The 26,770-nt window shown below is 45.9% G+C and overlaps 1 protein-coding gene across 6 annotated transcripts in view; it reads right to left on the bottom strand.

Moving 5' to 3' along the window:
• Positions 1-14,181: 14,181 nt before the first annotated feature.
• The window catches only part of LOC129381127 (sulfotransferase 1B1-like), a 337,139-nt gene continuing 324,550 nt past the window's right edge, over positions 14,182-26,770 (bottom strand). For all 6 annotated transcript variants that reach the window (XM_055063712.1, XM_055063709.1, XM_072284427.1 and 3 more), the window contains one exon: positions 14,182-15,248. In XM_055063712.1, coding sequence (XP_054919687.1) covers positions 14,261-15,220 — 960 coding nt within the window. In that variant the 5' untranslated portion in view covers positions 15,221-15,248 and the 3' untranslated portion in view covers positions 14,182-14,260. The remainder of the gene's footprint in view (positions 15,249-26,770) is intronic.

Below are 26,770 nucleotides of genomic sequence, written 5' to 3'. Positions count from 1 at the left end.
ATTCTAGTAGTGTGGTTTCGCAAGAAAATTCTTTTCTGAAACTGTTTCCGGTAAAAAAAGTTAATATATTCAAGTTGAGAATATATGTGGGACGCGATAATGTATTCTAACATTTTGCAGCAACTGCACGTTAGTGATACAGGACGGTAATTTTCACTGTCACTCTTGTTACCTTTCTTAAAGACAGGCACTACTTTTGCGATCTTTCAGTCTGTAGGAAGCATACCAGTTGTAAGGGATTGGTTAAATAGGCGTAGCAGAATATAGCCCGATACTAGAATTGTGTTTCTTTAGTATTTTAGAATTTACACAATCTATGCCAGAGGATGAAGACATCTCAAGGTTATCTATAAGATCAACTACGCCTTTTAAAGTGATAGTGATGGGAGCCATGTACTTGAAATCGAAATTGGGTACAAAAGGAATGTTAGAACTATCTTCTCTTGTAAAGACGGATGTGGAAAGTGAGTTGAGTGCTGTCGGACATTGGTCACGGAAAGGTGAGCTGTTTTTATCCTGCAATGAAGTATTAATGCACTTATCACTAGGGTTAACTATGTTCCAGAATTTTCTTGGATTACTTGTAAGGACGAGGGTCATCGTGTGAGATGTGCTCACGTTTGCTTGTGCACGCGTGACACGATGCTTGTTAATTTAGTTAGCAAGCGAATGTTTATAAGCTTATATGGCCGATAAATTTACTACCCTTACTTTTTGTTCGATCCAATGCCGTTTATTTCTTTCTTATACAAGAACGCGTAGCAAGAGCTAAAGGCCATCGGGCTTGACAGAGGTTCTTGCTCCTGATGACATTCGGCTTGCAGGTATACTTCGTATTTCATACAGGTATGTTTACATGCATTGTTCGCACATTTTGTGACATACTTTGACATGCTAAATATCATCGCCATGAACTATACATGTGGTAAATTGGAAAAGCAACAGAAACCATTACAATCCGCCTTTCTTCATTTTCCTGTGCTGCCCTCTGCAGCACGTCGCCGGAAATGTTTTGAAAGGGTGGCGGGGCTTTCGCCGGCAGGTCTGTGTACCTGCGCCCACGTTGCATCAGTTGTGCCTATCGTGGATCGCGAATCCTTATTAATGGCTTCTCCGCGGCAGAGTGTCATTCCTGGAAGCCATGAAGCGCTCAATGACTATTGGGTGAGCAGGCCTGAGAGCGTCGTTGTGCAAACAGTGCGGCCGATAAAGGCACGCCGAGTTGTTCCCTTTGCCGACACGGCTGCCTTGGAGTTTGTTGTCGCTGATTTCTGCACTTCGAGTTCCAGTTTTGCATTCTTCTTAAACATTATTTCGACATTTCGCATATTCAAGAAGTCTTCGAGCGCAGCCTTTCAAGCCGGATTTATCAAAGCGGTGGACTTGTTTACATCTACATCTACAGACGCAGGTCGTTTTTAGCGTCAAACATTGAGGAAAAGGTGCTTCGCTGATATGAAATAATGTCAAAACGTAGCAAAACATACATAGTTGCGTATGTGTGCCGTGTTGCGCATGTGTGCCCTTAAACGAGTACACTCACCACCAGCAAGTGAGGATCGACGCTGCAAAAAGGCTTCATCAGCAACGTGATGTTTTTAAGTGTCACCCAAGTGTAGCCCACGGGTTTTTCATTAAATTTGCCAGCCATCATGGAAAGGCGGCAGCTACCTGGCTCACAGTACAGTCCGAACCACTTGGACGAAGCCCTGGCTGCTTTATGTTTTAAAGTGGAGTTGCAGTCTTACGCTACGCTTGTTATCGGCACCGCAACGACGGCGAGCTACCAGTGGAGTTTCAACGCGGTACAGGGCACGAGTGTTTGCAGTGGCGTGCGTCCTAGCGCTTTTTTTTTTCGAGGGACCTTGCAGCGCGCGGCGACGCGCGCGGCCCTTACAATTATAGTGACTGTTGGAAGCGGAATTTCGATTTAGGGCCTGAATTTTATTCAAGGAATTTTCAAAAATTCCAAAGTTTGAAGAAAAATAGAAGCGCGAAGTATTCAATAGCTCTGCATCAAGAAGAGATAACGTGGTTCTGTAAACGGCATTCATTAGATCATTCTAAGCGGACAAATTATGTATGTCAATTTATCTTACCTGAATTTGTTGCGTTATGTACAAGAGTTCTGCAAAGGCTGTATTTCCATATTACTAAATTTTTTTGAGAATCCTGTCTAACATATCAATTTTGTCCGCTTTAGCTGTACTATGAGTTACAATTCACAGAATTGTGATGTCATTCTTCATTGCTGAGTTACAGAGTTGTAAACATGATACTGAAAATTTTTGATTTTAGCCAATTTTTAGTAAAAAAATTGACCGCCTAAATCAAAAAGACAAAACAAACCGTCTCTAGATTTTAAGTCTTCTTTTAAATGCTACAAACCTCGTCATGTTTGGTGCAGTGGTTGCCGAGAAAAAAGGAATTCTCCTTTTGCATGTATTTAGATAGGAGCACCCGAGCTTCCTCTTAATACACTGATTTCTTAGCCATATTGGAAGAAGAGCATTATTCCTGTACATACAACCTGCTACTTTACTAAGCTCGTTGGTTAGATTGTGTGGATTGTCCCAAGAGAGGTTATTTAAGAACCAGACCCCCAATAATTGTTAGGTTTTTACCTGCTCTATGCATTTCCTTTGAAATAAAACAATTATGTACTAAGGAGTTTTTTGTTTAGTGGTTTGAATTCTATATACTTCATTTCATTAACATCTAATTGCAGCTTTTTTTATGTGCAACCGGAGAGCCAATAAATGTAAATACTCAATAATTTCTTTCTCAATGTATTGCAGAAAAGCGTTCGCTAAAAAAGATTTGTGCCGTCGGCGTATATGATTATGTTAGGTGTGGAAGAAATGCTTGGCAGGTCGTTTCTGTAGATGTTAAATAATCAGCAACCAAGTATGGAATGCTGCGGGACACCAGTCTTTGAGAAGTACGAGCTGAACTGATTAAATGAAACAAATTGATACCGTTCAGTCAAGTAACTTTTCTTTACCTCCGATGCTGTTGCACGAATACGATGGTCATAAAGTTTAAGCAGTATACCATGGTTCCCACTATCGAATGCCGTACCAGGAATACGTCTATCCTGCATAATAATTTCTCAACCTTTTGTGATATTTTCTGTTTGACATGTAAGAGCGCATGTTCACAAGAGCTATTTTTGTGAAAACCGCATTGTGCCTCACTAATTATAGCATACTTCCTCAGAAAAACTTCTAATCGAGTATTTATTAGTTTCAAAATATTTTGAAAGAAGGGGTAATACCAATATTGGTATGAAACTGTTTACCGTATGGTCAGCACTGCCTTTGTGAAATCAGCAAAATCTGGCTATGTTAAGTTTGTTTGGGAAAATTTCAGATTCGAGCATTTTATTGAAAATGTGGGCTAGGACTTTCGTAATGATATCACATTCATATCTTATTTGAATGTCATAATACTGTTGAATCCTGCTGAGTATTGTTCTTAAATCAAGCGATCACCTTCTCTACTTCCCTAGACGTCGTTGGAAATAGTGCTGTTTCGGTACAATAAATGGTGTTTCATCTCGGTTTTCAATAGCGGCATTACTCCAACATTGAACAAAAGCAGTGGTGACGACGCGACCAAATGCATTTTGCTCACTTTTGTATGTAGCGTGTCGCGGTATTTTTGTATTTTGTTTAATTAGCTAATTAGTCAAGAATAATTAACCAACTTCTGAAGCAAGGAAGCTAGGAAAAAAATCGAATTGGAAAGTTGCAGAGCAGTTGGCAACACGTCCGAATAAACAGCGTCTGAATTTCTATCTGTTAAGTATTAGTGTTCTTCAGCTTACTGCGGATGCCCGCGAAACACAAAAAAAAAAAAAACACCACGTGACATGCCCGCCTGCGAGTCGTGATTGCACTGCTCCTAAGCCTTCCGCGCACAAACGAACATAGAATTTAACCGGTGTGAACACCCGTCTGTTTATCGCTATCATGAACCGCAGAGAGGGAAGCACATTGCTGGCGTCAATACCAAAGCCAACGCCTTCGTCACTACACTGCCGCCTTTTAAGCGGCAGCACACCTTGCTCGATGCTCTGTTAGTTTGGGAGAGCTGCAAGCACGGTGGGCAAGCGGGTATGTTAGGTGATATTTTTTGTATTTCGCGGGCATCCGCAGGTAGCTAAAGAACACTAACACTTAATAGATAAAAAGTTAGAAATTTACAAAGTGCTCTAGAACTTTCTAATTGAAATCTTTTGCCTAACTTTTTTGCTTCAGAATGGCAAGTTTTCTTGACTAATTAACTAATTAAGAAAAATGCAAGAATAGCGTGACACATACAAAAGGGAGCAACATGCATTTGGTCGCGTCGTCTTATGGTGCATCGGCATATTTTAAAACTCTGAGTAGAGTTAGCTGAAACACCCGGTATAAGAAAGAATGCGCGTGAAAGAGAGAAAGTTGTTCCAAGAAGTGCGTCAACCTTTCACATAGAACCTTGCGGCAACCGCACATGCTTCTATCCTGAAGTCATGTACATACATATGTGTGTACGTGTGTGTGTCCGTGCGCGCGCAGTGTTTTTTACGTAACTTAACATGTCAATGAGAAAATTGTAGAGCGACATGATAAACTCCCGATACAGCTTTCTGTTGCTCAATACGTGCCACATAAAAGTATTTTTCCGAGCGTGAAAGAAGCCCGCGAATACACGCAAAGTGCCTCGAGCGGCCAGTCGCGCGCCAATTTTGCGTGCATTTGCGGGATACTTTCACGCTCGGAAAAACACTGTTATGTAGCATGTGTTGAGCAACAGAAAGCTGTATCAGAAGTTTTTCAGGTTCCTCAACGATTTTCTAATTGAAACTTTTCATCTAATTATAATTTTGAAAAGGTGGACAATTAATATTAATTATCCAATTAAGCTGAATGAAAAAAATAAATTGGGTATCACCAAGCGACGGCAAACAAGATTACCTTGGTTCTATCCAGCTACATTGCATTCCCATATTTTTAAACTCTGGCTGAAGTTAGCTGGGACACCCGGCAAAGAAAACGTGTGTGAATGAGAGAGAGCTTTTGAAGAAGTTCATCAACTTTTCAAATAAAACTGTGCGACAGCCATAGATGCCTCTATCACGAAGGCATATATATATATATATATGCCGAAGGCATATATATATATATATATATGCATATATATATATATATATATATATATATATGCAGGGCGTTTCACGCAACTTAAACCACAGGCGTATCTACTGGGTGGACAGGGGTCCCTGTCCCCTTGCCCACTCGGTAGATAACTCTATGGTTCAAGTAACGTGAAACAACACCATGTATATATGCAGGGGCGATCAAGTGATCAGTAAAACAATATATATGGGCAAAAGACGTAGACATGCACATGTGCGTGTGTTTTTCACATATACTTGGAAACTCAATATTTCTCAAATAGACTCAATGTTATTCAACAATAAGTTAACAGCATTTAGTCAACGACTTTATTGTTGTGAATACTCAACAATAGCTCAATAATACTCAATATAATTCAAAAATATATCAACTGAATTTAGTTAACGACTTTATTGTTGGAAACTACTCAACAATGGCTCAATAATACTCAATACTATTCAACATTATGTCAACAGAGTTTAGTCAACGACTTTATTGTTGGAAACTACTCAACAACGGCTCAATAACAGTCAATACTATTCAACAATATATCAACAGAATTTAGTCGACTTTTTTGTTGTGAACTACCCAACAACTTTATTGTTGAATTATGGTTCTGTGGTTTCAATAATTATTGAGGTATTGTTGAAAGGCTATTAAGTCAACAATTCATGAACAGTATGCCAACAACATTTCAACAGTCATTTTCATAAGGGGGTGCGTCAACTTCAGCAAGGGTGTCATTTAACGAGGAGGTACGGAGGCTTTTCAAGTTGTCGTTCTTTCCAGTCAGATTTATTACATCCTATCAAATTTTCCTTGGATTTGTATAAATACGCGAGAATATTTACTATGGCATTGTTCTTTCGCTTTTTTCAGTTGTGAATTTACTTGGTTATGATGCTTCTTAAGTTCAGCCAATTGATCAATTTTTGGCGTTTTAAGAAAAGTATGGTACACTTTATTTTAATTGTGGATTTTCTTTAAAACCGCAGCGTTTATCTACGGCTTTCTTATTTCCTGATATCTGTTATGTAATCGCTAGCACCCCCTACGTTTCCCTTTGCTAGTTGCACAATAAACGCCACTCCCAACAGGGGACAGGCCAGTGCTGATTCAACCCGCTCAACATGGCGTCCGTTGTCCTTTTTCTTATCAGTTGTAATCCACAGTAATCAAGATGTAACAGATATAACATGGTGTCAGAAGTCAACTAACCCAACGCAGCAGCTCTTAGGCCCTTCAGTGACGCGGCATCAACGTTATTAAGCATGGCACTCCCGCTCATTCAACAACCCAAACATTTCGAGCCGGGCAGCAATCCCGCCGAAGCGTGGTCGGACTGGAAAGCGGCCTATCAGCTTTACGAAGCAGCGTGCCAGTACAGCGCGAAGCCAGAAGCAACAAGGCGAGCACTGCTACTTCACGTCATGGGTCCAACAGCGCGGAAGGTCGTGGAGACATTCCGTTTTTCTCCGCCAGCTGAAGGTGAGCAAAGAAGCGACACAGTAGCAGCCATTTTTGCAAAGTTCGACGAGAGATACCTTCCGTAGAAAAACGTGACACAAGTGACAGCCTTCTTCAACAGCATGTGTCAGAAAGAAAACCAGCCCATTGACGAGTTCATTGCTGAACTCCAGCAGCAAGCAGCAAGATGCGACTTCGGTGACAAGCATGACCGCCTCCTGGGCGACAGGATCATCGTCGGCATTCGGGATGCAGCACTTCGAGAAAGGCTGTTTCGCGAGAGAGACCTAACACTGGAGAAAATTGTCGCGACGTGCAGAGTTGCGGAAATATCCAAGCAGCATGTGTTTTCGCTAGCAACGGCAGCGGATGGACAAGAAGTGAATGTGGACAACTTGAAGAGAAAACACAAGCAAGCTCGACAACAAGCACCCGACAAGCAACAGCCGAGAGGACAACCATCGTTGTACCGAAGAAACAGTCAGCCTAGAGAAACAGTATCTCAACGCACATGCGGCAGGTGTGGAACCTTGCACCAACCCCGACATTGCCCCGCCTACGGCTCTACCTGCTACGCGTGTGGGAAGTTGGGACACTACGCGAGTGTTTGCCGTCAGAAGCAACGAACAATGCAGAGAAAAGTTCGGATGCTTGGCGCCGACCAGGGTGACGACCCCGACCAGGAACTCTTCTTGGGAAGCCTCACCGTGGACATTGAGGAAAATGCATCATCAGACTGGTTCGAATGCGTCGAAGTTAATGGCCGCGACGTGAACTTTAAATTGGACACGGGGTCCGACGTGAACATTCTCCCTGAGCAGCTAGTGTTGAAATGGAAGCCCCAGCCGACTGTGACAACAACAAAGGCAAAGGTCACAACTTACCTCGGTGAGCAACTCGACATTGATTATGAATGTGAGCTCTCTTGCTCAGTGAAAAACAAGCAAAGCATCCTAAAATTTTTGCTAGTCAAAGAAAGCCTCAAGCCTATACTTGGAGCAGCTGCATGCACAGCGCTAGACTTGGTGCACAGAGTCAGGAACATTAATGCAGTGGAAAAGGCGTACCCCTCAGCTTCTCAACAGCTTGAAGCCGTGCTCCAAGAATTTCCTGATGTGTTCAGAGGCACTGGCAGGCTACCTGGAGAATACAGCATACACCTCCAGCCAGATGCTAAGCCTACAGTTACTGCCCCTCGCCGTGTACCTAGTGCACTAGAAAAGACTGTGAAAGCTGAACTCGAACGAATGGAACAGAATGGCATAACCAAGCGTACGTGTGACGGAACCAACAGACTGGTGCATCCTATCGTCATAATCACAAAGAAAGATGGAAGTCTGCGAATCTGTCTTGACCCAAGGAACTTAAACGCAGCCGTGAAGCGATATCACTATCGCATTCCAGTTCCAGAAGAACTGTTCGCGCGGCTAAGTGGGTGTACAGTGTTCTCAGTTTTGGATGCTAAGAGTGCATTTTGGCAGTTAGCTCTTGACGAAAGCAGCTCGTATTTGTGCACATTTGCCACACCTTGGGGACGCTATAGGTTCCTTCGGGTACCATTTGGCCTCAATACAGCCCCTGAACTTTTTCAGCAAGCATTTGACAGTATCTTTGAACGTCAAGGCCTTGTCACGCCATACTTTGACGACATCTTGATCGCATCAAGAACACTTGAAGAGCATGTGGCACACTTGCGTAAAGTGCTCAGCACAGCACGAGCTAACAAACTCAAACTGAACTATGACAAACTCAAACTGGGTTTGCCCTCAGTCACCTACCTAGGACATCAGCTGACACAGCAAGGCACCACCCCTGATCCCAGTAAAGTCAAGGAGATCAATGCAATACCAGCACCAACTAGCAAAGCTGAGCTTCTTCGCTTTCTGGGAATGGCAACATACCTCATGAAGTTCGTCCTGAATTTCTCAGCAAAGACACAGCCCCTTCGAGAACTTCTTAAATCTGACATCGCATGGCACTGGACTCCTAAGATGACGGATGCATTCATTGAGATCAAGAACAAGCTGACAACAGCCCCAGTGTTGCACTATTTCGACCCAGCACAGGCTATAGCCATATCCACAGATGCAAGTTCCTATGGAATCGGCAGCGTCCTACTTCAGAATGGGCATCCAGTAGCCTATGCGTCTGCAGCACTCACACCAGCCCAGCACCGCTATGCGCAAATTGAGAAGGAACTGTTAGCTGTGGTGTTTGCCTGTGAACAGTTTCATTATTATGTCTGTGGTCGCAGCATTGTGATTGAGACTGATCACAAACCTCTCATCGGTCTTCAGTGTAAGGATTTCCACAAAGTTTCCCCCAGGCTACAACGCCTACTACTTCGACTGCAGCGCTACAATATGAAGTTGGTGTACGTACCTGGTAAACACTTAACAGTTGCAGACACGCTGTCTCGAGCCCCTGATCCAGCAGCAACCATTAAGACCTCAGACCAAGAGTATCAGGTTCTGACCTGTACATTGGTGCAGGCCTCAACCCCAAAGCTAGCTGAGATAAGAAGCTGCACAGCTACTGATAGCACACTTCAACGTGTAACCTGGTACATCCAGAACGGCTGGCCTGACAAAATCTCAAAAGTTCCGCCAACAGTGAAGCCCTACTATTCAATCAGGAGTTAACTGTACACAACTGATGGATTTCTCTGTTACGGTGAACGACTTGTTGTGCCCCAGGCATGCCAAAAGGACGTACTCTCAAGGATCCACATGACCCATCGTGGCATAGTCTCATGTAAGAATACAGCTCGTCAGAGTGTCTACTGGCCTCGAATAAGCCAGGACATTGAGGAGATGGTGTCGGATTGTGAACTCTGCCAACGCCATCAGCGATCTAATCAGCGAGAACCGCTCCTTGACAGAGAACTGCCGACACGTCTGTGGGAAAAAGTGGCAATGGACTTTTTCCACCACAATGGTGCCACATATTTGCTTTTAGTAGACTACTACTCCAAGTTTGTAGAGGTCAAGAAAATGTCAACATATGCAGCCTCACCTGTGATCTCACTGCTCAAGGACATCTATGCACGGTTTGGCATACCTTCAGAAGTCGTGACTGATCAAGGACCTCCATTTGACTCCACTGAGTTTAGAAACTTCAACAAGGAATGGGACATCGTCCACAAACCCACATCACCTCTTTTCCCTCGCTCAAATGGACAAGTTGAGAGAACGGTCCAGACCATAAAAGCAACAATGACTAAAGCGCTTTCTGAGGGCAAGGAACTCTCAATGGTGCTCATGAACCACAGAGCAACTCCGATGAATGGCCTCCTATCCCCAGCAGAGATGCTTATGGGAAGAAGGATAAGAACGTTTATTCCAGCCCATCCCAGAACCTTGTTACCACACTACCACCATAAGGTGCTCCAGAAGAAGCTTCAAACAAGGCAGCAGGCACAGCACAAGTACGCAGACCAGCATGCTCGAGACCTGCCGCCATTGGGCAAGAACCTGCCAGTGTGGTTCTGGCATGGAAAGAAATGAAAAAAAGCAGTCATAACCCAAGTAGGCCCAGAGCCACGGAGGTACACAGTCACAGCAGCCAATGGTCAAGCGTACATGCGCAACCGACACCACCTACGAGTGCGAAGCCACTCAAGGGATCCCCAGGAAACACCTGAAGACTACTATCCCGTTAAGGCAACAGGAGAAAGTGAGCCACACCATTCCTCACGCCAAAGTCTTCCGCCTGACCGATCCTCAGACCCGAGAACGGTGCCAACGCAAGCATTCCCGAAAAAGACGCGCTCGGGAAGACCAGTGAGAATTCCTTCAAGATTTCTCCTGTGAACGCCTTCTGTGTGTTACTTTTTTGTCTTTTGTTGTCAGTTCTTGTCTGGCGGCGTGTTATGTAATCGCTAGCGCCCCCTACGTTTCCCTTTGCTTGTTGCACAATAAACGCCACTCCCAACAGGGGACAGGCCAGTGCTGATTCAACCCGCTCAACATGGCGTCCGTTGTCCTTTTTCTTATCAGTTGTAATCCACAGTAATCAAGATGTAACAGATATAACAATATCCTTTTAAGCCATTGCGCTGTGGGAATGGGTCAATGCAGCGAGCAACCAGCTTACAAAATAAAAATGAATTCTATGCATTATTTGCGTCGCTCTGTAGGAGTTGAATTTCCTCATTGATAAGACAACTAAAGTATGTTAGCGCAGTTGTGTCAATGAGGCGATAAGATGATTGAAGCGTATTACAGTCGAATTTGTGAGGGCACGGCAAAAAGCGGAACATAGAAAGATGATTGCTTATGTGGACGGATATGACGCTCGCTGGTAAAGTAGGGGTTTGTAGATTGGTGACACAAACATTTACTTAAGTGGCATTGCGTGCTGTCACAGATTTAGGTAAGGTTATAGTGTTGAAACATGCATACAATCTAAAAACAGTTGCACCCTTTGGGGTGTATATTTGCCACAGAACAACAATCGTCATCTGTCTTGCCCACATTTCCTTTCTTGAACGCTGCGAGCCCGGTACTTCAAAGTTAGAAACGGCATGCGCCTTATCAGCATGACAGAACATTCCCAACAGGAAAGTAACGAGCGCAGCGTTTTCAAGAAAGGAAAGGGAAGCAAGACAGATGACGATTATTGTTCCGTGGCCAATAGACACCCCAAAGGGTGCAACTATTTTTAGAGTGTAAGAGTCTGGCAGTTGGTCAAATTCTCTAGCAGGTGCGTTCTCATGCACAATATTTATATTGATGTCACCTAGTATTGCGAACCTTTTGCCTGTTCTGCAGAGGTAGAGTAGCAGCTTATCCATGCCAGAGATTAATTTCCTTTTGGTTCCACAATGGTCTGAAGACTACTGCAACTGTTCGTGTTTTAAGTTGCATGGCATTCGATATTTTCATTTTTTAGCCGAGAAATTTGTAATTACCTCCGAATCAAGACCCTCCGTATAGCTGCTGTTGTGCCATACTACGAGCACCACGTGGCCACCACGAGGCGACGGGTGCTGCCATACTACATGCACCACGTGGCTACCACGAGCCGACGGGAGCTCCCACTTCTCCGCGACGAATCAAGAATTTGACACGGGAGGCGACTTCAAGAAGCACCCAGCAATCTCCGCGACGAATTAAGAATTCGACGTGGGCGACATCATCACCCTGCCCCGCCTGGTTCCTGCGAACGAGAACTTGCCCAAACTGGTTCCTGCCGACGAGGGGTCGCCGAAGGGATTTAAGGGAGAAACGGCCCATTGTGAGAAGAGAGAGTCGCTTCCAGCCACCCAGTCGGTGTGATGCGCTCTTACTGCTACCTGTACGCTGTCATTCACTATCTGTTAATATTGCATAAAGTTTTTCGTTTCTTCTTCGTCGGCGGAAAGAGTCCGTTTTTGTCCTCCACCCCGAATTCACAACGCTGCCTACAGATTTGCTATCGCAATTGATGCTTCGTCTTTCTGGCGAAACTGCGACTTTTTTTATTTTTGGAGGGGCGAGTGGCACCCGTGGTATCTTTTCGGTGCTATCGGAAAGAGATCGATGACCCAGTAAAGTATGACCATGCTAAGTGAATCCCATGCGGTAGTAGGAAATCCTATTCGTCGGACTCTCAGTTTTGGATACCTTGAAGGCAGTATGCGCGCCGACCCCATAAAGACCGATCGATATTGAGCGTTTCTCACGGCGTCGTTTCGCTGCGCGTCCATGCCAACAGAATGCTGGTGCCATGATTTCGTGAAGTCCTGGATGTTTCGTCTGTTTTCCTCTCCCGACCTCCACGCCAAGTGACGCAGAGCCAGCCGACGTGACGAGAAATACTGATTCTTAACAGTATGGGGTGGCAGACGGCGAGGCATAAGAAAAAAAGTTGCCTTCACGCCCGAAAGCGAAGCATCGATTGCGATAGCAAATTATTATACAGCTATACGAAGTAAGGATAGTCACTCATCCGCCGCATAAGCTTGTAAACATTCGCTTACTAACTGAATTAATAAGCATGGTGTCACGCGTGCACAAGCAAACATGAACACATCTCACCTGATGACCACGGAAACTCGTTGTCAAAACGCGGCAATGAGGAAGCGCGGCAGCAACAGCGAGCGAATTGACCTTCGTGGTGCCTCTCGCTTTAACGCGAAGTGGCAAACCCTGTCCCCATCGCAGATCGCTTTTAAAATAGGACCCGCGAAACCGGGCGTGGTCGCGCCATACGCAGCAATCGCCGGAGTAAAACGTCCCCTCCCTCCCCGCTACCTTGCGCACGACGGAAGACGGCGCGGTTCTTCTCCCCTTGCCTCCCTTGCGCGCGCGAAATTGAGCCACCATCGTCGGCTCGCGCTCGCACGCTTTCACTCGCACACACAGAATACGGCGCGCGGGGAAGACGTTATCGCCCTTGGACTTTATACGGAACTTCACGATGACGCCGGCGATGATGGCAGAAATGTGCCTGGAGTATCCAAATGATTGCTGTCGCAATAAAATAAAACTTGCTTTCTGAGACTGGTGTGGTTATCGGAAGCAACATCCGAAAGTGCACCAAGCAGCAAGAAGCGCTTGCCCGCTGCATAGGCCTTCAGCGGTTATCGCGGTCGCTGTTATCAAAGTGATGGCAATGTGATGCCACTGGTAGGCGAGGAATCTTGAAACGTATTTGCAGTTCTCACAACATTGAAAAGAGCCACAACTTATTTGAGAGGCTTATTTATGAAGTCGCATCTACATGACGAAAAAATGTAGAAGCTAACAGCAACACCGCTCGCGTCGCTCATATTAAAGCTCACCAATTTGCAAAATATCTGACGCTCTCGCGGGATATCGCGAGAGCGCACTGCAAGAGTCCACAACGCGCGCATACAGCGCCAAATGCTGCGATTACGTAGTAAGCATGTGCACTGTTGACTAGGCACTCCTGGTTCTAAAACTGTCTAACAGACAGTTAAACGAAAAAAAATAGGCGGTAGGTTACGGAGCGCATTCCTCGAATACATTTAGTTTGACGTACATGGTTTAACGTATGGGAACACATACATGATGGATACGTTGGCAGAGAGGAAGCCACCTGGCGCCTCCTGCCAAATATGCCCAAGCCAAGTCAAACCATTAGCAGCCATCCTATCGTTTCTGTGCCGACTAATCTTGCGAGGCCTACAGTCGCCAGAATCGCCAAATTGTCTAAGAAATTTGGCATACTCTCACAACACCTGTTTCAGATAAACTTAAGGGCAGCGCTTCTTGAAACAGTTAGTGGCGAACAGCGACAGCGCAGGTATATTAAAACTTTATGCTAAAGTGGAGGCCACTGCTGCAGCAATGTTTGACAACGCTATTTCTAAGCGTCGTAAACATAACGTGCGTTGAAGTCGTGTAATAAGGTGCTTTAACACATCGTACCTAAATCACAGAAACCTAATAACGTACGGAGCATGTGGAGTCAGTGCAACGTTTTTTTTTACGTACGTAATGCGTTTCTGTTTGCTCGCCATTATTATTCTAAAACTGCGTATAATTATTTGCACTCGTAAAGAGCTTGAGGCAGTGAGTCGAGGACACATAAAAATATATATCTGTAATGGAAAAAAATCATGTGAAACTCTCTTCTTTTATTTACGTTGATAACCATTGAAGGAAACCTTCGCTCATTTATTTTCATTCATTGGCAATAATCTTGAGGGCAGCTGCTCGAGTGTCCATCCAAAGATCCATTACGCATGAATGCTCTTCAAGCTGCTTTATCTTAGCTTCTAAGCGTCTCAGTTGATCTCGAGTAAAATACCGCTGCCAGCCACCAACCTCACCCTTCCTGACGTAGCTGAATTGGTTGAAGTCCTCCACAAAAACTCTGTTGTTGGCTGAGAAAATTCGCTTGGTTGCGTTGTACCAATCACGGTCGGCGCAATCTTGGGTTTTAGGTGCAAGGATGCGCTTCATGTTGTCGTTCGCGCACCGATCCTCAATGCCCTGAAGCAGTTCTTCCTGCTTTTCCAGCTTATCGCCGTAATCATCGCCCAGAAACCGAGCCAGTCTCAGTATCACACTTCGAGTATCCGTCTTGAGTTCCTCGTAGGTTACAAAGAAAAGATTGGGCTGGTTCCTCAGGGCATAACCGGACGCAACGTGATCGAAGTAGCTTCCCTGGCCAGCGCAGTCACCCTCCAGAAACGCGTCGAACAGCTCCTCGAAGGTTCCGTCCCGGAAGCGATAAACGTCGAAGGTAGTGATCATGTGGTAGGAAGAGACGCACAAGTCCCACGGGTTCCTCGCTACGTAGACGTACTTGGCGTCTTTGTTCATGGCAGCGGTGCTTAATGGCAGGTGGGTGGCAAACAAGCGTAGTGGAAGACTAGGTTTCCAGGCGTCGAACTCGACGACCCCTAGAATGCGCATGTTGCGCATGAACTCGTCAAAACCGCTCACTGGTTCACCTTCCTTTAGAATCAACTGTATAATGTACATCATCCAGTGCGTACCACTCTTGGGGTACGTGGAGAGAACCAGGTCGCCTTTCTGGGCGCGGAACTCCAGGGCTGCTCTCAAGAGATCCGGGTCAAAGTTGGGGCTGCGCGAGATGCCGTCTATGATTTGAGCGTAAGGCTTCCTTCGAGACATTGCAATAACTTCCCAGTGAGGTCGACTTCTGAAAGGGAAAAAAAAAACAAAATTTCTATTAGCCGTGCACCAGGAGAAAATGCTGCAGTGGCACTGGCGACAAGGAACGAACCGACACAGCAAGGCTAATATAGCAAATATGCGAACGATATGAAAAGAAGCCTAGACAACCCCCGGAAGGCAAGTGCTAGTTTTGGGTTCAGGGAACGTGCGCTTTTCTAGCGGTTGACAGCATCCTAAGATCGGGTGAAACGAAGTAGATGTGGATGTTTGCATTTCTTGCCATTCACAAGTTTTTTTAAAAGAGAGAAATGTGGGTGAAAGGCAAATCACTCTTCTTTCTCTTTAGGTGGTTTTTATGTCTCCTTTCTGCAATTTTAAATCGAGCGAAGGGCAAAAAGTGGTTGACTTCGTGCGTCCATCGAGCTCGCCTCCGCTCACTCGACCTAATCGCTCAACGATATCACAAGTGGCATCGCGCTCGGTCACCAGCTTAAAAAAATCATGGGGGTTTTACGTGCCAAAACAACGATCTGATTATGAGGCATGCCGTAGTGGAGGACTCCAGAAATTTGGACCATCTGGGCTTCCTTAACATGCACCTAAACAGAAGTACACGGGTGTGTTCGCCCCCGTCGAAATGCGGCCGCCGCGAACGGGAGTAGATCCCGCGACCTTGTGCTTAGCAGCCCAATACCAAAGCCACTAAGCAACCACTGCGTGTGATCAGCTTCGGTTATCGTGCCCAGTTTGAAGATGAGAAAAATAAGACAGGGGAGTTTGATCAGGCGTGCAAGAAACGGAAGACGCCGGAAACTAGGTCAACCGAGCATTAGACGAAGATGGTCAATATCGGGGCATGTGGAGTTATAGCATCGAGATTTCCAGTTCTGCGAACTTTTTGAGGTTTCATAATGACAACAAGGAAGTACAAGTATTTCACTCTATTTTCTGAGCAGGTATTCATTTTGCATGAGTAAACCAATTCTGTGCAAGCCTGAGTGGACTGACATAAGAACGGTGTTACTCGACTCATTCGTCATGACGGTAGCCCATCTACTGCCGGTGAAAGACATTAAATGAAGGACTTGAGTGGCGTGTTTGTTGGGCTGCATACTTTGAGGACTCTTTGTCGACATGTAAAACCAAGGCTAAAGTAAAAAAAGAAGAGAGAGCCGTGAAGTTTTATGAAGTTTCAAGAGCGATGACGGCAATACGGTGCATGCACGTAATTCCTTGTTGCCTTCTGGTGCGTCACTGCGTGGAGGCCAGTTTTCTTCCAGTACGCAATGTGTAAATAAAAAGAGAAACATTCAAGTTTATTTTACTGGGTTGAGTATTGGTTGACTGAGTCATCGGCCAGTTTTAATTGATCCACCTAACTGCACACGAACAAAATTACAGAATGGTGGTGACAGGAAGTTATTTTTTTTACGCTAGCTACCACTCTATCTGTGGACTAGCTGAACTGTAGCCCTGAGCTTATCTGCAAGTTCGGAATTTCAAAGCGACTACTTTCAAGCAATCACAAAATGTAACAGTTTAACAGAGAATATCGGTAGTTAACGACGGTTTGCTATCTAAATATTCCTCATAATAGTTGCTGGGCGCTTGCGTGAACGAGCGATGTGCCAGTGCTTCAAAAATGAATAGAAGCTTGCAAGGTAAATGCAGCAGAAAAAAATTCACCAACGATTATCATCATCATCATCAGCCTGGTTACGTCCACTGCAGGGCAAAGGCCTCTCCAGTACTTCTCCAACTATCCCGGTCATGTACTAATTGGTGGCCATGTTGTCCCTGCAAACTTCTTAATCTCACCCACCCACCTAACTTTCTGCCGCCCCCTGCTACGCTTCCCTTCCCTTGGAATCCAGTCCGTAACCCTTAATGACCATCGGTTATTTTCCTTCCTCATTACATGTTCTGCCCATGCCCATTTATTTTTCTTGATTTCAGCTAAGATGTCATTACCAGGCGTTTGTTCCCTCACCCAATCTGCTCTTTTCCTATCCCTTAACGTTACACCCATCATTTTGCTTTCCATAGCTCGTGGCATCGTCCTCAAGTTAAGTAGAACCCTTTTCGTAAGCCTCCATGCTTCTGCCCCGTACGTGAGTACTGGTAAGATACAGCTGTTATACACTTTTCTCTTGAGGGATAATGGCAACCTGCTGTTCATGATCCAAGAATGCCTGCCAAGCACACCCCAGCCCATTCTTATTCTTCTGATTATTTCAGTCTCATGATCCGGATCCGCGGTCACTACCTGCCCTACGTAGATGTATTCCCTTACCACTTCCAGTGCCTCGCTACCTATCGTAAACTGCTGTTCTCTTCCGAGACTGTTAAGCATTACTTTAGTTTTCTGCCTATTAATTTTTAGACCTACCCTTCTGCTTTGCCTGCCCAGGTCAGTGAGCATGCATTGCAATTGGTCCCCTGAGTTACTAAGCAAGGCAATATCATCAGCGAATGGCAAGTTACTAAGGTATTCTCCATTAACTCTTATCCCCAATTCTCCCCAATTCAGGTGTATGAATACCTCCTGTAAACACGCTGTGAATAGCATTGGAGAGATCGTATCCCCCTGCTTGACGCCTTTCTTTATTGGGATTTTGTTGCTTTTATTATGGACTACGGTGGCTGTGGAGCTGCTATAGATATCTTTCAGCATTTTTACATACTGCTCGTTTACACCCTGATTCCGTAATGCCTCCATGACTGCTGAGGTTTCGACTGAATCACACGCTTTCTCGTAATCAATGAAATATATATATAAAGCTTGGTTATATTCCGCACATTTCTCTATCACCTGATTGATAGTGTGAACATGGTGTATTGTTGAGTAGCCTTTACGAAATCCTGCCTGGTCCTTTGGTTGACAGAAGCCTAAGGTGTTCCTGATTCTATTTGCAATTACCTTAGTAAATACTTTGTAGGCAACGGACAGTAAGCTGATCGGTCTATAATTTTTCAAGTCTTCGGCGTTCCCTTTCTTATGGATTAGGATTATGTTAGCGTTCTTCCAAGATTCCGGTACGCTCGAGGTCATGAGGCATCGCGTATACAGGGTGGCCAGTTTTTCTGGAACAATCTGCCCACCATCCTTCAACAAGTCTGCTGTTACCTGATCCTCCCCAGCTGCCTTCCCCCTTTGCATAGCTCCCAAGGCTTTCTTTACTTCTGCCGGCGTTGGATTGTGGGATTTCAAATTCCCCTAGACTATTCTCTTTTCCATTATCGTCGTGGGTGCCACTGGTACTGTATAAATCTCTATAGAACTCCTCAGCCACTTCAACTAACTTATCTATATTAGTATTGATATTGCCGGCTTTGTCTCTTAAAGGGACCCTGAAACGATTTTGACGATCTTCTACAAACACACCGAGTCGTTAGAGTAGGTCTTTCTAATCATTAATTGACACATCTAAGTGCTCCGCGTAAAGCGTGTAATTTATTACAAGGTTTTAAAAATGCGCATCGCTGCCGATCGCAGCACACTGCTCGGCGGAATTTTAAGCCTTCCCTACCCATATGACGGAATTGATTGATTGAAAACTTCTTTATTCCACCGAGCTGGGGTGCCCGCCTCTTAACCTACACGTAGGTAGGGGCCGTTGAGGCCGTGAAGACTAACCGTCCTCAACGCGCGGGCACTGCTTCGTCCTCCCCCCATATGACGGAAATCATCCATATGACGTCAGTGGGGCGAGCTATCCGAATGGCTGACCAGGGCGCGTGATCGATAATTTTTCCGACTTTATGGTAAACAAATGATGTTCGTAATAGTTGGAATGTTAGTTAATTTGTTTTTATAAAAAGAAAGTAACACAAAGAGAATGCATAAAAACAATTTTTCAGTACACTTAGGGCCAAACAATGAAATCTTCTTTACCTCAGTAAGGAAGCCTTCATTGCGGTGAGGCTACCTTATGCCACTCTGAAAGCTTCCTTACTGAGGGGCCCTCGGTGAAGGCTTTCTTAGTGCTTCCTCAGCATAAGGTAGCTCCAAAGCTACCTTCATGCGTCCTTACGCCGCTCTTGGCCCTGAACGAGCGCTTCACCTCACTGCTTAACCACGTGACGTTTGCTTGCGCATGCGTGCTGTCGCCCACTTGCGGAGAAGCGCGAGCACGGTACGTCTTGCCAGGCATGTTCGTTTCCGTCACGCGTGTGGCATGAAAGCGTTGCTAGGCGTCGCACGACGCCGGCGTGCCAGCGTTGATGGAGCACTTACAGACAGTTGCAGACTAGGACATACATCACACCAACAACACTAAGCAGGATCAATCCTGACCTTCCTACTGAATACCCACACTGCAGCCACGAATACAACAACTTCGAACACATGCTCTGTCTGTGCCCTGCCAACGCGAGCACGGACTTTCCCGACCAGTCTTCCTGGGACTCAGCACAGAGCTCATCGCTCAGCTCAAGGCTGTCCAGAGGGCCCGGGCCGTCGTCGAAGGACTCTGTGTACCGGCCCCGACCTGGGTGGAGCCGCCGGATTGATTTCCCCTCAGGACTTAGATAAAGTTCTAACTCACTCACTCGCTGTAAAGAGGCCTCATGTAAGGTTAGGAAGTGATCGAAGAAAAGGAACGTTTCATTGTTTGGGCCTTAAGCACTTCCGGCACACAGAAAGTGTCGTCTGCTTGCTTTACAACGTGCTCCGTCTTTGATGAGAGCTCCGCCGTCAGTGTCGGTCTGTCTTTTCGCGAGCGCTATGATTCGACTTTGTTACGTTGAGGACTACAAACGTAGCGACTGACAATAGGTCAAGCTGCGACATCGTGTCCCTCTGCAAGCCAGTAGATCAGCGGACTGGCTGCAGCGCATCGGACTACCGCTATCAGATCGGCGCCAGGATTTGCGCGATCACGGCCATCACTGTACACCGGAAGATTACTAACGCAATAGCGTTTCGCGAGTCCGGTATTAGGGTAAACGCAAGCGCAAGGAGACAGGGCCTGGCCGTGTCCCCTTGCTTGTCGTTTCAGGGGATGAACAGAAGCGCAAATGTGACTGGTCTGCACGGTGCAGCCACCTGGTGGCATAGAGCTCAACCACACATAGTAGCAGTAACAACATGTATTCTTCTTTGCTGTTGGTGTAAATTTTTTGCAGGAGTGTACTCATTAACACGTTGTTTTTGTGAAAGTTTAAAATGTTTTACACTTGGTTAGAGCAATATTAGCTATTTCTATGGCTGGGTAAGTTCTGCGCCAATGGGTGGCTGGACCGTGGAGACCGATAAAGCTACGCTAAAGTTCCGTCATCAACTTGAGTTTATGCCTCCACCGTTCCGCCGAAACGTTCAGCTAGTGTGTCATTACCGGAATACCAGACACGTTCGGCGCTACGACAGAATGCTCGCAACGCACGCTGCCTCGATAGCTGTCGCTTGGGGTCGACGGCCAAGCGGCTAGCGGAGAGGTTTCGCGCGGGCGGGCTCCAAAACAACCGGAAGTTGACGATGTAACGTCGCATCGGGACGCAGAACCAGTGAACGCGGAGCTTAGCCCCGATCGCTCGGCGAACGAGTTGAGCAGGAAAAGCATAGCTAGAGAGGAGGGTAACTTGTAATCGCTTCTAGCTCCATTAATACGTAACGCTTCACTTAAGTTGTGGTGTGAATGTTCTACTTAAGCTGTACCCTACGCATCTACAAAATGTGTCCGAACCGTTTCAGGGGCCCTTTAACGCATACATCTGATTTTTGCCAATTCCTAGTTTCTTCTTTCCTGCTTTTAGGCTTCCTCCACTCCTGAGCATGTTCAATTCTATTCATATTATACTTCCTTATGTCAGCTGTCTTACGCTTGTTGATTAACTTCGAAAGTTCTGCCAGTTCTATTCTAGCTGTATGGTTAGAGGCTTTCATACATTGGCGTTTCTTGATCAGATCTTTCGTCTCTTGCGATAGCTTACTGCTATCCTGTCTAACGGGGTTACCACCGACTTCTATTACACACTCCTTAATGATGCGCATAAGATTGTCGTTCATTGCTTCAACACTAAGGTCCTCTTCCTGAGTTAAAGCCGAATACCTGCTCTGTAGCTTGATCCGGAATTCCTCTATTTTCCCTGTTACCGCTAACTCATTGATCGGCTTCTTATGTACCAGTTCCTTCCGTTCCCTCCTCAAGACTAGGCTAATTCTAATTCTTACCATCCTATGGTCACTGCAGCGCACCTTGTCGAGGACGTCCACGTCTTGTATGATGCCAGGGTTAGCGCAGAGTATAAAGTGTATTTCACTTCTAGTCTTGCCATTCGGGCTCCTCCACGTCCACTTTCGGCTATCCAGCTTGCGGAAGAAGGCATTAATTATCCGCATATTCTTCTGTTCTGCAAAGTCTACTAATAGCTATCGCCTGCTATTCCTAGTGCCTATGCCATATTCCTCCACTGATTTGTCTCCAGCCTACTTCTTGCCTACCTTGGCATTGAAGTGGCCCATCGGTATAGTGTATCTTGTTTTGACTTTTCCATCGCCGATTCCACGCTTTGTACTTCCTGGTCATCATGACTCGATGTAGGGGCGTAGACCTGTACGACCTTCAATTTGTACCTCTTATTAGGTTCCACAACAAGAGCTGCCACCCTCTCGTTAATGCTATAGAATTCCTGTGTGTTACCAGCTATATTCTTATTAATCAGGAATCCGACTCCTAGTTCTCGTCTCTCCGCTAAGCCCCGGTAGTACAGGACGTGCCCGCTTTTTAGCACTGTATATGCTTCTTTTGTCCTCCTAACTTCACTGAGCCGTATTATATCCCATTTACTGCCCTCTAATTCCTCCAATAGCACTGCTAGACTCGCCTCACTAGATAACGTTCTAGCGTTAAACGTAGCCATGTTCTGATTCCAATGGCGGCCTGGCCACCAACGATTATTATACTCCTTAATGCGAAATTTAAGTGCAGCTTTATACGTGTATTCATTTCGCGATATATTGCCTGGCGCGGACAATCTGTCTCGAGCAGCACATTCCAAAGGGACCGAAGTGTGTTGCGTCTGCCTCCCTATCGGGAGATCGCGGGAGGTAGCGCGTGGGTGACGTGCCGGTGCGATTCACAGCAGCCGGAAGAGGGCGCGCTTCCTCCCCGCTTTCCTCGCTTGCGTGCGCGAGATTGAGGAATGACCGCCGGCTCACGCTCGCAAGCTTTCACTCGCACATACAGCACACGGCACGCGCCGACGATTATATCGCCATTGGACTTTGTACGGAACCTCACGGCGATGGCGACGGAGAAATGAGCCTGGAGTGTCGATATAAATGTTATCGCAATAAAAAACACTTAGTAAACTCCGCCCCCTTCAGCGGGGTCTCCGGTCTCCGCGAGCTGGCCAATGTCGCCGCGGGTCCAGCGGCCCTGCAAGAGAGCACGAACACATCCCGCTGGCATGCGAAGCGGGAAAGGAGGCTTTCCGCAGCAGCCCTCTCCCTCAACCTTCTGACCTCGTGAGGGACGACATGAAGGCATTGTTTTGTTTGTGAATTATTTCCAGTTCGATACCCAGCCAGGGGGGGGACACTCCCCGGTTCCGGTGGCACAGGAAATTGGCGCCATCTCTGTAATGGGCGACGCAAAAATCCGTTTCCCTTGCATGGCATCGTAGATCGTCGCGCGCACGCGCGCCGATCCAGGTGGCCAAGCCCTTCCCCCCGCTCAACTCCTCTCCCTACGCTCTCTCTCGTAATACCCTCTCAACTCCCTCACTTTCGACTGTCTACGCGCCCGCGCCGCCGTGCCATCCCCGCCGGCCCGGCTGCTGCTTAGTCCGCTACGTAACGCTTTATTTTTGTTATCTACTGTCATCGAGATGCGTGCGCTGCTGTGCGTTGACCGACGTGGCTAGTTTCGTCAGTTCTGTGGTCCTCGATAGCTGTGTGCTTGTGCTCCGCGATGTTTCACCCGTTTCACGACTCGTACCGCTCGTGCATCGTGCAGTGGTGCACAAATACCTCAAAAACAAGTCCTGCAAGGTTGTTCCGGGTGCCTAAAGACAACAGGTGAGCGCTCAGACTCAAGGACATCAGAAGGCGCATGTACACGAACACAGCCCTGTCCATTTGTGTACTCCATGAGGCTCCGAACGTCGTTGCGCCTTGATTGTGCTACACTTGCCTCTTCCCGGTAGAGAAAGCTGACAAATAGATGTTCCTCCTCATTGTCACCTGGTCTGTGACTTGTGTTTTTCTGTGCCAAGTCTCATTCTGCAACTTCAGTAACTTGCCCAGCTTTCCATACCGCCCTCAGTGCTTTTTCTGTGTATCACGTTCTACAAACCAACTAACAGCTGATAAATTACTGTTAGTGCTTGTGTACTATCTCAGTAACCCCCGATGGGAAAACCGCGCGAACAACCTTCATGTGTAGGCATGACACGCTTTTTTTTCCTCTGGAAAGCATAAGCATTGCAAGTGTCCTACATGCAGATGTTTGCCGTTCGTGTTTATTATACAAGGGAGAGCCCAGTAGGTACGACTTAGTGCCATAAGTGACGTAATTTTATTGCTAAGCATTGCATTCGGGTAGAAAGAAAAGTCGTGTTGGCTTGTTTTACCTGGTCTTTGATTGAGGAATAAGCCTTTCTGCGAATGTTTTCTGTGTGCTGCTGCAAAAGCCGACTATCTTCTGTTCCCCTTGCCACCGTTACTCAAGTTGTGGCCAAGTGCAAAATAATGTGATCATGTGTGTTTCAGTTTTTAGTACAATGTTATTTTTTTCTGCCATGTTTTTTTCAATTTGTTCAGCAGTAATGAACATGTCAAGCATTTCATATACTTTCGGGCAGATTTATAAGTAAGTTTTCTTTTGGTATGGCTCTCAATCAAACAATGTTAGCATTTTATTCTATCTTTCAGGTATTTTGCGTGTCATTGTTTTTTCCATTACTAGTGAGTTTTCCCTTGTTATAGTTGTCATGACTATGTCATACACGTCGTCCAATTTTGTGCAATATCTTAGTGCACATATCAGGAGCTCATCTACATTTAGGTCTTGAGGACGTTATATAAAAATCTTGTTTTTATATGCGTGTACATGAAATGGCCTTCACGTTTTCTAGCACTTTATTTTGTTATTTCACCATCTGTGAACTTTTGTCTTTAGTACTCTTGTATATGTCATGCACCTCTCACTTTTGCTCATTTTTTGAGCGTGTATCACACCACGTTGTAAGAAAAATCTCTTTTCGGAAACGAAGTCAATAAAGCGAGACTAAACATCTGTTGTGTTGGAAGTGGAATTTTTTTTATCTCCCGGCACATGCTGGTATAATATAAGTATGGGCAAGACTGCGTGCGTGCCAACGCATAGCCCACGGCGCACCACGCGCCGGCTCGCAAGCAATGCCATTGCGCGGCGTAGCACGCGCATTGCTTGCGAGCTGGCGCGTGGCGCGCGGTAACAAGCGCGCTATAAAAAAGAAGAAAAAACGCGCCGCTTACGGATAAAAACAAAAAAAAGTGAGCGGCGCGCGCGGCATGGGGAAAGGGGGAAAGGGAGTGGAGCGGGTCGGCATAATAAAAACAAAAAGGAAAGAAAAACGTTTGGGAGAGGAGGTGCCGCGCGGCTGCTGTTGCTGTTGCCATGACAACGTAAACAATCTTGTGCGCCGCCATTTTGCTTAATGCGTCGCCCATTGGTTAGGGCCGTAACTGAAGGGCACCTTGGCGCTAGCGTCGAAAGAGCGTCTGCTCGAAAACGACCAATGGGATGTATACGGAGTGTCCCCCCCCTGACCCAGCAGCCGCCAGTGGTAGAAGCGGCGCTGGCGAAGCCTATCGGCATGCGAGCGAGCGCCCCACGGGATCTATACGGAGTTTCTGCACCCTGGCTTAGATGGGATGCAGTAATTTGCCCTGACATTTTAACGCGACATCGTTAAAGGCTCCGTGTCGCAGAACATGCGGCGTCGGTGTCTCGTGCCCACCGTCGACTATCGTTACGGCAAAAATGATTCCGAACCGAGGAAACTCAATCACGCAGGGCTTCCATGTAGTGCAAAGATGTTGCTGTACTAATTGATTTTCTCAAAGTAAAATACGTAATAAAAGTCGTAAAGTACGACTTACACACAAACTACAGGCATGATCACGTCGGATTGTAATTTGTATGTATGAGAAAATATAATTATGTTAATGCGGAAAGTCAAACGCATTCCCCTTTTCCAGCGTTTTTACCATTCATGGACCGGTCACAGAGCGGCGACAGAGCGGCGCGCCCGATTCTTAACAACACCTCCAGATGGCGCTCGCCTCCGCCGCACCGGGCAATGTCGCCGCGTGCCCAGCGGACCTGCAAAACAGCACTAACACATCCTGCTGGCAAGCGAAGTGGGACAGGAGTCCTTCCACGGCAACCCTAGTCTAAGTGTAATAACGACAGAATTATGGAAAGAGAAGCGACATCCTCGTTGGAAAGAAAGAAAAGAAACCAAGAAAGCTAGTGGAATAGGGTGATACGAGAAGCAATCGCCGAACCACAGAAAGCATCCCAAGAGCACCGGCAGGCAAAAAAAAAAAAGAAAAAAAAAAGAAAGCGCAGTTACCGCAGGATGAAGTAACCAGAAAATGGGAAATATAGCGGGAGAAAAAATTTCTGGTTGAAATACTGGTTCAAGCAAAGATAAATGGTGAAAGTGAACGTTGGTTGTCAGAAATACGCCAGAAAAACAAGGCCGCGCCTAGAATATTTTGCAACCACATAAACTTATTAGGCAGCAAGTCTGGCGCAATACAACATATCGTAGACCAAGATGGAAACAAACTGGAAGGGGACGCAGCATTAAATTATATGTGAAAAACAATAGCCTAATCATTCCAAGGCAATGACGAGGTTGTATTTGAGGAACAAAATGTGCATGAATGAAAACCAGATGGAAAAGGAGCTGGTGCTAATAAGTTTCACCTGGAAGAAACCGGACGAGGACTTTCGTAAGCGCATAGCCACATGGCTAGACGAGGTTCCCATTACACTGATTAAAGAACTAGGACGAAAAGTAAGGAAGCTCTGTTGAAAACAGTAGAAAAAAACCTTAAAATATAGACAAATACCAGACAGTTGGCGACAAAGTAGAATGAATTTAATTTACAAAGCTAAGGGGCAGAAAGATAGAATTCACTCGTATAGACCGTTGACCATTACATCTGCAATATACGTGTTAGAATGCAGGCAATTAAATGAAAGCTGCAAGCATGGGCAGGGAATAATGTCGTTTTGGGAGAACTTCAGAATGGCTTCAGAATCGGTAGGCGTCTGGATGATAACTTATTTGCCCTGATTCGAGGGTATTCAAATTTTCAGAGTAGAAAAAAGACCGTTATATTGGGCCTTTTTAGACATTACACGAGCGCAGGACAACGTAGACCGCAACATTTTGTGGGATATTCTGGAAGGGGAAGGCTTAGGTGATGATTGTCTACAGCTTTTGAGAGGGATTTACCTACAAAATACCGTTTCCGTTGAATCAACAAGTTGATAGAAAGTTGACAGAAAGTTGATATCAACAAGGGACTGAGGCAGGGGTGCCCTT

Source organism: Dermacentor andersoni, chromosome 1, assembly GCF_023375885.2.
Source record: "Dermacentor andersoni chromosome 1, qqDerAnde1_hic_scaffold, whole genome shotgun sequence".
Lineage (NCBI taxonomy): Eukaryota > Metazoa > Arthropoda > Arachnida > Ixodida > Ixodidae > Dermacentor > Dermacentor andersoni.
Note: the sequence above shows the minus strand (reverse complement) of the source record. Positions and strands in the feature narration are given on the sequence as shown.